The sequence below is a fragment of the Apteryx mantelli genome, chromosome 2 (assembly GCF_036417845.1).
Source record: "Apteryx mantelli isolate bAptMan1 chromosome 2, bAptMan1.hap1, whole genome shotgun sequence".
Taxonomy (NCBI): Eukaryota; Metazoa; Chordata; class Aves; order Apterygiformes; family Apterygidae; genus Apteryx; species Apteryx mantelli.
This window is the reverse complement of record NC_089979.1, coordinates 131,420,941-131,433,853: the sequence shown is the minus strand read 5'-3', so window position 1 is coordinate 131,433,853 and position 12,913 is coordinate 131,420,941. Positions and strand designations below refer to the sequence as shown.

General features: G+C 38.6%; 1 protein-coding gene across 1 annotated transcript in view; it reads right to left on the bottom strand.

The window, feature by feature from the left end:
* Positions 1-12,913, bottom strand: part of JAZF1 (JAZF zinc finger 1) — a 216,561-nt gene that overhangs the window by 90,418 nt on the left and 113,230 nt on the right. Inside the window, exon 2 of the mRNA XM_013941395.2 lies at positions 7,008-7,080. Coding sequence (XP_013796849.1) covers positions 7,008-7,080 — 73 coding nt within the window. The remainder of the gene's footprint in view (positions 1-7,007; positions 7,081-12,913) is intronic.

Here is a 12,913-nt window from a genome sequence, read left to right as displayed (position 1 = left end):
AGACTTGATTTAAAGTCTGTTCTCCTGCTTAACAGGTGAATGCTGTAGTGATTATTTATTTTAGAGCAAGAACATTCACTATTTCAGAGTTGTTCCATTTTTTCATATGCTTTCTGAAAAAGCATCCATTAAGATAGCAAGCAAGAAAAACAACAAACTTACTGCTCCCCAACCTCATGATTTTAACAGTTTCTTTACTCGAAACCATGCTCCAACAGACATTCAAACGAATGTACAAAGAAACAAGAGGAAAAGAGGAGAAACGATGTCCTATCTCAAGACAATCACTAACCTCCTGAATAAAACACTCTTAAGAGACCAGCGAGGAGGAAACTGAGTCTTGGTCTTCCACACATTATGCAAACAACTTAATGCTCATGCGCTAAGGACACAATACTACCACTTTTGTGGAAAAACAAACCAAACTAACCCCCATAAAACCTCCGAACTACCTTGCATTTAAATATTTCATACTTTCAGTCCAACAGTAAAACTGGAAAAATAAGAGACAGATCTCATTTTGAATTGATCAGACGGAGTTAGTTCTGAATATCAGCTGCAGCAATTCTTTTGACCTCAGTGGAGTTTTCCTTGCTTGCCTTAAGAGCACCCAGTCCAGCAGGTGCCCCCGGGCCAGACCTGGTCCAGCGGGTGCTCCCGTTCAACTTGCTCCTCTCCTGACCAGAGCCAGGACTGCCCTGCGTTCCTCTGCAACAACCCTGCCCCTGCGGCAGAAAGCCAACTTCATCCACACACTGCGTTGCTCAAGAGACCGCAAAATGAAAACAACAAAAAAAATCCAAACTAAACAAAACAAAACGAAGGGTCAATCATGGAAGCAGCGCCTTTTTTTGGTTGCTATCCCTTAAGAGATAAGTGATTCTGTTAGAACCACCCTCCCGAAATCCCTAATGTGGCATTTAACTAGTAACACCAGCAAACATCATTTGGTCTGTTAGAAGCCTGTCCGATATACATAAACCAATCCCACAGGAAAAGAGTAGACAGCACTTTCACTACAGGTTAGCCAATTAAAACTGCAGATACCCAATAGTTAAAGGCAAATTGTACCAGATAATGTTTGTCTAAAACAAATCATTTGTGTAGTAATGAGTGTCACATTACTCGAAAGAAGCTCAGGATTAATAAATTAGGTCTGGAATAAAACTTTGGAAATAGTTATTAGTACATCTCTAATCAATAAGGAAAACACAAAGCATTTGATTAGCAGTGAGTATAAGTGATTGTGACAGATTCATAATTTCATAGTATATATGAAATTGCTTTCCAAATTGCATACTGCTGAATAAAAGAAATGCTTTAGAAACACATGCATTTTACAAGAAAGTCTATTTTGGGTTAACTTTGGTAACCTTGAAGCAGTTTTTGCCTTGTTTTCAACAGAAAACAATTTTCCCTTGAAGCTCATGAGTAAAAACTATTTTCAGGATTTGGCCCCCTGCTATCCCTGCTCTCAATAAGCCTGGGAAAGATCATTCCTCTACATGCCTAACCCCTCACCCCTCAGGCTTTCTCCTAGCACCATTATCCCAAAAAAGAATAAAACCAAAAACTACTTAAGAGAGAATAACAAACTGACTAAAAATAAGTTGCACTCCTTTTCCAAGATTTGTTTTTTTTTTCCCTCTGAAGAATTTAAATATTGATTCAGAAAGGATGGCAGCATTTGTTTAAGAACCTGAAGAATTGGGGGTGGGTGGGGGGAGACACAAACAGCTGGTATCAGAAGGACAAAGAAGTTAAGTTCTAGGGAAAAATCTGAAAGATGAGATAAAATATAATTTATTTACTCGTTGTCGTCACTATTGGTCAGGATAGCTAATCATTCAAAATAGTTTCAGTAGTTTTGAGCAAAACCACATCAATAAGATAAACTATTTTAGTAGAGTGTTGAGGTATAACAAGGTACCACTCTGTACCAGATGTGTATAATCATGACACTGCTAATGCATGGCTAATACTGATTTGGGGTGGAAGGGAAACCGCGGAGCATGGTTGAGAGATCTGCACTGCCACTGAGAAGATGCTCTCCAGAGCCTTTTGGTAGCATACCCCATTATTGGGTAGGACCTCTGAGAGGTTACAGTCTTTTATTAGCTTATTTATTTAACTACTGCTGGTAACCTACCCCAGAAAAATCTATCATAGCAGAACACAAGAAAAAATCCACTGTGTTGAAAAAGTTGAAGATCTTGCTAGGTAGCTTTAAATTCCTATACTTACTGAACAGCATGTTTACTGCTATAACTAAATGCATACACAGAACTGACTGTCAGAGGAAATCCATTAAATGCGCTGCAAAAGATATCCCCAGTGACAGAGAATGGATATGAATGCAAGTGACTGACAGCAAAAGTGAACTTCCTGTTTAGAGTGGAATAAGCAGCACTTTAAATTTCTACCCAGCACTGAGCAGAGAAGTAAAGGCCAATGCCAAAGAAATACAGGGCCAGTAAGTACCATGTGGCTTGGATGCTCTGCTAAGAAACCATGCAGACTTAGTCAAAGACCAATGCCTCCAAATCCGAAACATTCTTCATGTTATTCCATTAGTAACATACCGTATATTAAATATATCACTACTGAAAGACTTACCACTTTTTAAAATAACTTTCAAATGAGCATTAAATCCTATGGCATTAGCTATTAATTTTACTTCTGCAAAAACAATTAATAGAACCAAAATTAGTGAGCTAGACAAGACACAGGGACAGTTTGCAGTGGTTAGAATTTTAAATGCAATTAATTCTTTTCACAAATGCATATGTTCATAGAAATGATCGATTCTACTTCCAATAATACTAAAAAGGAAGCTGAGTTGGGTAAATTGTTTTTGAGAAGTTAGTGGCCATTGAGAGGAAAGGGAAACGAGGGAAGAAGCCTGGATCCTACTGTAGTTTACAATGGCAACAGTGAGGCAAAATCTTGCTAGTTGAAAATGAAAGGGGAAGGGAGGAGCAAAAATGTCAAGAGTGGCTCAGAGATGTGCTTCCACATTAACGGGAATTTAAACAAAACAAACAAACAAAAAGGATAATCTATTCACCCAAGAACGACCTTCAGTTTTGATCACAGCTCTTATTTGTGCTCCAGTTCGCACAGGAATAAACTTTAAAGATATTCAACAGCCTCATGCATCAGACGGCCTACAGACAACACTAAGAATGTTCATCTTAGTAGGCTGTAAATGCTTTCAGGATTGATGTAAAAAAACTATTTTATTAAAATCTTTATTGTATTATCTAATGATCTCAATTACCAATGGAAAATCACTATTAAAAAAAGCAAGGGTTAATGTAGATTAAAAGTATTTTGGTAACTTTTGAAACTTGATTTTAATCTTTGCTTACATTTCCCCAATACAAGCATTATGTGATTTGCAATAGAAACACTATGCAATTCGTTTCAGTTGTAAGTGCATCCTAACTTGCCTTTCTTTTTTCCCCCCACAACAAGAGTTTTTAATCAAAGCAGTTTCTGTATCTAAGAAAAATATATTTTACAGAAAAAAGAAATCACTTTTATTAAAAGCTATATTAAATGTACATCCAGTTATTCTGTTTATAGCATATGCTTCCAACAATACAAGTTAATGTGGCACCTCTCATCTTCCATTTTCAAGGTTCAAGGAACTTTACTCCAATAACTTATGTATTCTTTCAATCGCTGATACATATCATCTCAAAGGAAAAGAATACCTCCTTTATACCATAATGAGGGGAAAATTCTTTACAATTAAGTTTTGAAATCAAAGCTTTTTTTTAATGCCATAATTAGTATTGCCTTTTTAGGCAGAGAAAATATTTGTATGACTCTATTGCCTTTTCACATGTATTAATAATGCTGGGAGTTTTGTTTTGTTTTTAAATAAAATAATACGGCAAACTTAAGAACCATCTTCACCGAAGTCCCAGACTAACAGTCTCAAAGCACTAACAGCATCATGTAGGTGAGGATGTTTCAATGAAGATGAAGCAAAATCTGTAACATTGATAATTAACTTAAAGCTATAAATACAAGCTATAAGCAATGTAAATTACTGCCAGAAATCATTGCATTTCAGTGCAATAAGAAACAGGTGTCTTGATCCCTATACAAAGGAAACGTCTCTAAGAAGTGCTGGAGGATGTTGCAAATGAGCACTCAGGCCAGCTGCTCCTGACAGATCACAGACAGAATTTCATTCATGTGGTAGCGCTGTTGAACACTTTGCAGACAAACTACTCCTGTATTTATAGGATGGCAGCAGATGAACGGCATCTGCTTTGGCAGTAGGGTATCTTATTGATTCCAATTTTGACTTCTAAAAAAGTAAAGAGCAAAGTAAATAGGAAACAATCATCAATACTGGCAAGCGTGCTACGACTGCACTAAACTGAGAAAAGGATTTGTTGTGCTTCTGTCAGTCACTGGTACAAGTGTTTGACGTGGAGATCATAAACCATTATGAGCTATAATTTATATTTCATCCACTGGTTTAAAAAGGAATGTTATCTGTCTGCATGAGGATCACACACTATGGAAACTCCATCTGTGTGTAGTCACTGAAGGCTGTAATTGCAGTAAATCTTCAGCAGAGAAAGAAACTGAGCCTTGTAGATTCAGATGTTCACAATTTGAAGGCTGTTTCAGAACTTAAGGGCATATAAAATATTGCCATACTAATATGCCTGAGAAAATCTATGAGTAGATGGGAAATGGAAACAAGAGTATGTTTCAAATTGGAAAAAAAAAATTCCTGTACCTTTCTATCCCTACTACCTGCTTTACTGATACTTTATCCTCTCAGTTAGCAAATTAGATAACCCAGATTTACGTTGTTGTGTTTTAGCATGTAATGGCCACTATGCAACAGGGCAATGGGCAGAGCATGAAGCATATCTATCTAATCATTCTATTATTTTTTTTTTCTACCACAACATATATTAAGTATCTTATCATACAATTTGACAAAAGCTGAGAATCAGAAGTCCCTATTTTCCCAGGCTCCATGAGAACGTATGGCCCACACAGAACATATTGAATATACAAACCTGCAGAGGAAGATTGTTTTAAGGCCTGGAACTCACAGCAGGAACCACGCTAGAGTTCTGTTCTACTTGGAAACCATAAAAGCATGGGTTTAAAAAAAGTGCAGCAGTATCTGGTGTTTGATATTTAACAGTATGCAACATGTTTATGACATGTATTAGGCTACAAAATCTGATTTCATAGCCTGGGACAACAAAGCAGAACTCAAGCTCTGGCATATGTAGTGGGAGATAGAAAGGCATGTCTCATAGTGTAATGGATATTGCTGCTCCCTCAAGAGCTTGAGCTGTGTAGAGCAGGTGGTTCAGTGAGAGACATCAGCACTTCAGAAAAAATTAAAATACTATTAAAAGAGCAATTAAACAGCAGCAGGCTGGTTTAAATAAAACAAGAGTCAATTAAGGTTTTGTTTGTTTCTTTTCTTTTCTTTTTTTTTTTTTTAAGAAGAACTCAAGTCAATTCCACAGATTTGTTTCTCAAAATTAAAAGGGTAAGAAAGTTTGGGCAAAACACATAGTGACTAACTAGAACCACTTCAGTCACACAGAACTCAATCAAAAAGGGCACCACCATCTTGAAATCTAGACAAGGTAGCACTTTCAAACTACTTTAAAAGTGTTTTCCAATTCTGAATCAAACAATCAAATCCTGCAGCTCCTTCTGTGGTCTTACATCAGCTTTTCCCCAATTTTTAAAAAGCTTTCCTCTCCTTCACACCAAGCAAAATAATCACAGAAGCAACAACAGAAAACGCCCTAGTGTATAATGGAAAGAGGGAAACATACCAACATACATGATAACATACCAAGCCTGCATATTGCCAAAAAAAAAATTTTTTTTTTTTACACATTAAATGAGATCAACGGAAAGAAGTGTTAAAAAGGGTTGTTGATTGCAAAATATGCTTTAAAGGGTGAGACTGTCTCCAGCAAAAACAACAGTTATTTGCCAAATAGGAAATCATGTCAATACCAGCTATTCTCGACCATACTTAGTCTCATGGAGCGGAGAAAATTTACTTAACCAAGCGAACATCAGTTCTTACTTTCATACCTCAAAATCATTTTCTTCCTCACTGGCACACTTTCTCTACAGCAGATATTACACAAAGCCAATGGTGGATTCTGTGTTTTTAACAGTCTTTTATTCATTTTTAACAATAAGCATAATTAAAATGAAAAATTTTATTTTATGTATGACTCATGGAAGTTTGAATTAATTCAGTCTATCCTGAGTTAAATTTGTGTTAAATCTTCCAGGCTTGTGAGTTTGTGTCTCATCCTGTAGAGAACAAAGATACAAAAGGATATTGGCATTCCATGCATAAAAGCCAATAAACCCATAGAGAATAGTTTTCATACAAAACCATTTCCAAAAAGCAACTGACTATAACTTTCAACCATAGTACATCTGATCAAAAACTAATATGTAACAGAAGGCAAAATAACCCTAGAATAGCAACACGCTGATTTACCTAAAACAGGAAAAAAGATGTTAAATGAGGAATTACACTTCAAGTATAATGTTTATCTAGGATTAAAACACGGTTTGGCCAAAAAAAAAAAAAAAAAGAAAGAAAAAAAGAAGGGGCATTGTTCTATAAAAGTAACTCTCTCCTATTATGCTGTGTGAAGTACAAGAAAGTGGAAAAAATTCAACAAAGACAAATTATCCTGTATTGAAAAAGAGTTAGCTTCAACATAAAAGGCCAAAGCCTCATCCCCAAGGGACCCGAACAGCACAACTAAGAGGCTGCTTGTGCCCTCTATAATAATGATAAAGAATTTAGTCAGGTTTTAATTCAACTGGCTTTCCAAAACAGGTATCATCGCAGTGTCATACAACGTGAAACAACTAAAACGAAATTAATACACTGGCATACCATTCTGGTATATGCATTTATACACAGGTTGCGCAAACCATGAGCAGCTACACCTGAAAAACAGCACACTTACCTGTTAATGTAACTTAGAGCAACATATGTTGGCTGTTGAAGTTCTTGTTTCTCTAATACACGTGGGTCTGTATCTACAAAAAATAAAAATAAATAAATAAATATATCTGAGGTTTTGGCATTCATATTGAAACCTATGGGAATGTATACTGCAAAGTAACTGAAGTCGAGACAAGAGATATAAAATAGCTCTGCCCAGTTTATCCTTATAGAGTATGCTTAACACTGCACAATCATTTATTCATTCATTCATAAACACAGTATTGCATTACTTTACACAGGAATTTCAAACATCGACAGTGATATAATTTCCAACTGTCACCCAAACTTTGACAATCTCTCTCATAAATATTAGTTTTCACTGCTTTCCATGATTTACGGTGTGAAAAGAATTAAGCTTTCTTCTTTTTTAATGTAGCTATTTCTAAATTTGGTTGACACATTCTGAGACGTTTCAAGACTGATCAAATCTTTTCGGCCGGGATTTGACACTTTGCTTCTGCATCTCAGTTTTGCTTCCCCCCTTCTCTAGGGCTTCTTTTCTGGAGCTCTCAATCAGAAAAGTCATACAAAAATGCACTTGAAGCAAAACGCCTGCCCAGCAGAGCATTGCTCACTGAAAGCCCTGAAGCAAACATTACCCAATTCCCTCTAGTACCAACTTTCTCATTCAAGTGAAAGAATATGCTTTAAATCACTATTTTCATCATCCCTTCTCAGTTAAGTTTTGCTTTTATCTAACAAAGAAGCAGTCTTAGTTCAAATTTCTGGAGCCAAAACCAGAGGAGTATACCCATATTTGTAAGTAGTTTTTTATATAAAAAATAGGATTATCTTGGGGTTCCAAATACAATGTTGCTCCACATCACAGAAATGCACCTTTAGGAATTAACTATAAACAGTTTTCAAAAGCTCCCAATGGAAAATGTGTATCATGCGTGTGCATATTACTATACAGTCATTAACAACATATTTTATGCATGACTTTAAAAGAATTCTGGGTGCAACTTTTGCTTTTTAACTATAAAGAATAAAAAAGACTTTTTAATAAATGGTTCCCTATAGCACTATGGCTATTCATCTTTTATTTCTGAGAAAGCATCTACTTTGGGTTGGGGGTGAGGGGGGTACAAGTAAAAAACAACCCAAGAACAAACCAACAAGCAAAAACCCCACAGCCAGACCATATTTTAGACTGCTCTGGCTTCTTCCTACAACTTTAACCAAGGTTAATGGTGAAAAGCTCATTATCCTGATAGCCACATTTGTTTGACCTCATCAGTTGCTTTAAAAAGCAAAACAAAACAAAAATCTCAGACAGTTATTATGGAATCTGTCTCTGCTGCCCTACCTTAAAGAAGGTTTAAGCTGAAGTAAATGGGGGCTCAGCTGGAGGCAGGTACAGTAGTCACAGCATTGCCCTAAACAGCTCATGTGTTTATTCAGGAGCAAAGAATTCCCCCCAGCTCCACACAAAGCTCAGACTGATTCTAATCTTCCTTCCTTCCTCCATTTGTTCCTGTGAAGCTCAGACTCCAGGATTTGTTAACATACCTTATCAATATGCCCATAAAGAGATAAATACCTCTAAGGAAGTTCAGAAAACAGTGATAAAAGTACAAGTGCCAAGACAATCGACAACCCAAAGTGCCAAGACAACAGACAACCCAAAGCCTCTTATCCCGAAAAGGTGCAGACCTTTCCTGGGCTCAAGGAAATTCTGCAGTAATTACTAGCACACCACGCTCTGTGTTAAGCTAACCACAGAGAGCAAAGCCTCAGCTATCTTTTGCGTTATCTTTATAATTCACTTCTCTGAGGAAGCTAGGCTCACACAACACAAAGATCTTTTACTTGTCTTTGTTTCTACAAAACCCGCAGTCATTTAGCAGGCCAAGCATACAAGGGCCATCACGGTGAAGTCTGTTAGATTTACACTGCTGTGGTGCAAGGCCTGCCATGAAACTGCCTTGATACAGAAGGTCTGCAGAGCATTAATCCCAGCCGGGACTATCTGCTTCAACCCAAGTTAAGGCATCTGTGGTTAAGTGCCTACATCTTTGCTAATCCAGTTCTTAAATGGGATTAACCTCCATCTATAAAGAATAGTTTCTGTGACTGAATGAGACAAAGCTGGGCCTGGTTTACATCAGAGCACTGCACAGACCTGCAGGAGAGAGAGCACAAGGGAAAGCTCAAATGAAGAATCCACCACCCTTCTGTGTGCTAGCAGCTCATCCTAGCGCTAGCTGAAGATTAGAAAAGCCCATACTTTTTGTAGAAGTATGTTACCACAGCACAGAGAAGCTCGAGAGCTGGCACCTGCACAAAGAAGTGCCTCTGTCTCTTACAGGCAGTGCTGTCTGACACACAGGAGGAGCGCAGCACACACAATCTCTATTCCCCCCTCCATGTATCAAATTCCACATGTATCGCAAGTCAGTTATGGCATAGCCCCCAACCCACTGAAAAATGATCCAGGAGGAGGTCAAGAAAATCTTGTATAAACTTTGCACTCAAAATACTTCACCTGTTTTTCCTCCTGACACAACCACCTTGTGGACTGCCAGTCACTAGAACATTGCATTCACTTTTGCACTGCAACAGGGAGCTATATAACACCCTCAAATGTTAATTCTCTTCCCCAGCTATAATAACCTGTCCCCTTGCTGGTATTGCTTGCTCCCTGTTTGCTGCTGGTCCACAGCCCCCTGATGGCCCACACTGTGTGCAGGCCAGTTCAGTCCCAGGCTCCTTTCTCAGGTGGGTCAAGAGGACTCTCCTCGGTGAGAGGAAACATGGACCCATATGCACTACCACCACCGCCCCCCAGCACTGCACTATCAAAGGCTCTCTGGTGGCTGCAACGCAGCCTCTTCATTATCGCACACACCGGAACCGAGAAGAAAGAAGAAAACACAGAAACTACACAGCAGCAGTTACGCTTTGGGGCCAGCACACGGCATGGGGAGAAGAGCAGTAGGGCGCTAGCATGTCCAACCTGTGCCACACGTGCCAGCCGGCACCAGGCCCAGGCAGAGCCTTCCCCCGAGGAAGGCACAAAGGCCACCCAGGCAGCACCGCCTTGCCCATCTAAAAGGTGCATAGGATTTCTATCAAGCTTTAACACCACTTTTGCTTTTTCAACTTTTAGAAATATAGAAGGGTTCCAGCTTTAACAGCAAAAGGCAGTAAAGATGATCAAATGGGCAATCATTTTTCAAACTTGGTGTCCTCAAAAATTTCAGTGGGCTCTAACGAAAACTCCATTTGCTTTTCTAAGTGCCTCCCTGCTCTAACAACGAGTGATTTGTTCTTGCTCAGCACCTCGCCGTGGCTCTGAACACAGCAGTAGCTCACCAGCTGCTGGGACGGATGGGGCTGTGAGGCTGCCCCTCTGCAAGGGGGAACAGCCTCACCAGCGGGAGCAGCGGCTGCTTCTGCTGCTCTCTGAGCATCTCTTCACTACTGCAGCTTCCACACACCCCCGGCGGCCCCTGCCTCTGCAGGACTCGATTTGCTCACTACAGTTTGCTTTTCTGTCACTGTCTTAAAATGTCAGCAGTTTATTCCTTCCTGCCTCACTGCGCTCTTGCTGACTTCCTTTGCCAACCCCCAGCCAGTGCCCTTTCCTCTCTCCTGTCCTCTCCTTCACGCCTGCCCCTCGCAAAACTCAATTTTTTCTACTTGTCCTTCCTTCCTTGCCATTTGCTTCTGCCCTTGCTGTCAGCCAGTCCGCTTCTCTCTCCTCAAAATGTCCTGACATATAAACAAGTTAAAAATCAGAGATGTGTATAACCACTTGTTTGCCCCTGCGCCACAAAGTACATGTACATAATTTTTTCTCTACACTGTCCTTCTCACCAGTTTCCCTGCTACCCTTGACTTATGTTTTTCCTCTCATTGTATCTTGCCTTCATTTTAAACTTATTTTCTGGATGTTAGCACACTTTCAAGCACAGAGTGAATGTGCATTACTGTTAACTACAAAAAGGTCACAACCATCCTAGGGGGTTAAAAAAAAAAAAAAGAAGCAACATATAGCCTTTTTTAGGATAGTTAATGTACCTCAGTGAGATTAAGTCGCAGTATTTCCTGATGCTGAACCTCTGAACCTAGAGTGCCAGGGCTCTGCTCTCTCACACCTAAAGACGTTCCCCTAGACAATAGCATTGTTTTCTAACGACACACAAAGCCACAATTTCTGAATTAGCTAACTATGCCTGAAAGCACAATTTCTGAATTAATGTTGCATAACACCCTGATCTGCAGGGTATCAGACAACTCTCTGTTTGAATGAGGGGGAAGGGAGAATCTTTCTCAATCTCACAAAATGGCTCTGTAAAAGGTTTGGTCACTGTTTCTTCAAACATGCATAGGCTGATCAAGTCAGCCCAAAGTAGCCTAAATAGTTTCCAAATAGTCACCTATAATGGATTAAACATATCCACAGATGACAGATCTCTTCCTTGAAGAGCGTTTAAACAGTACAACCTAGGGTTGAGCTGGGCTCCTTTGGTCATATAAGGAAAGAAAAATATACACAGACCGTGCACACAAGAACAACTACAGATTTTGTTTTGAAGGGACTGATCAACAGTTGGTTCTGCAGACGTATTACTTATTAACTATTTACTCTTGCTTCTTGAATTAACATGGGATATTTAAGATCCACTACTTCATTATTTTTTCCACTTACTGAATCACTTTAAATCTAGTAAAACATATTGTCACCCACTGTACACTAGCTGCCTTCACTACTTGTTTCTTCTCATAAGCATTACATTCCACTGTTTTTATTTTATAACGGGAAGAGAGTAAACACTATGTACTTTCTATAATGCTGGAGTTCGTTTTTTTGAGTTATCTTCTCTTATTTCACTATGATGTTAAATTTTGGAAACCCAGATTTTTTTCCCCTCTTTTTTCCAATGAAGTGTTATAAAAATAAAATTTTGATTTCAGATATTCTATATGAATAGAATTCTATATGAATAGGTTTTGTTACGGCTTTTGGGGGTCCCCTCTCCCCCCCCCCCATATCACTACTAATATGCTAAAATGTAGGTGCCAACACACTACCCAACTAATCATCTATGGGATTAGACACACTTCAATTTTTCACATCCACACAATGTTTCATACTGGCAACCAGACAAGAAATATGAATAACTAAGACTAAGACCATAAACTGCACTGTGCCATTTTTAAAGTGCTCAGACAAAGCCAGGCATTTTCTGTGGTGCATGTTCTAACAAAATGAATCACTGACTATTGAACCAAACTAATATTACTAAATTGCACCACACTGCAGAAAAAGCTTGCAACTTGAGAACACTGCAAAATCCTAACCTGGCAAATTATTTTAAAGAGAAGAAACAACAACAACAATAAAAGAATACTCATCCTGTATACGTACTGTCTTCATAACTCCCTAATTTTCTCCTGCATGAGGATTTCTGCATAGAATACATGCCACATCTTCCTTGTTATATATGGAGATACAAGTTTTGCCATACCACTAATACAGGAAAATCATCACAGGCAATGAGAGATTTTTTTTTTACATAAGAGATTTTTCATAACAGTTCCTGCATTTAAATCACAGTGAAAAGTTGCTTTTCACCTTATAAAGAGCAGGCAGCAAAATGCCACCAAATTTCAGTGGCATTATTTTTCAACTGCAAAGTTTTCTTACAGTCACAAGGAAAGGTGCTAACTGATAAAGATAATCTCACAAGCAAAGATCATGATTTAAAGGATGTAAAATTTAAACTACTCTTCAATCTCTTGAACAGCCCATCAGGACTGAAGTACCCTGTATTGCCTCTACCCCATTGCGCTACCACTGAACAGGCAGAAGCTGAGGTCAAGACTGACTAGAGTCCAGGTACCCAAAAAAGGACA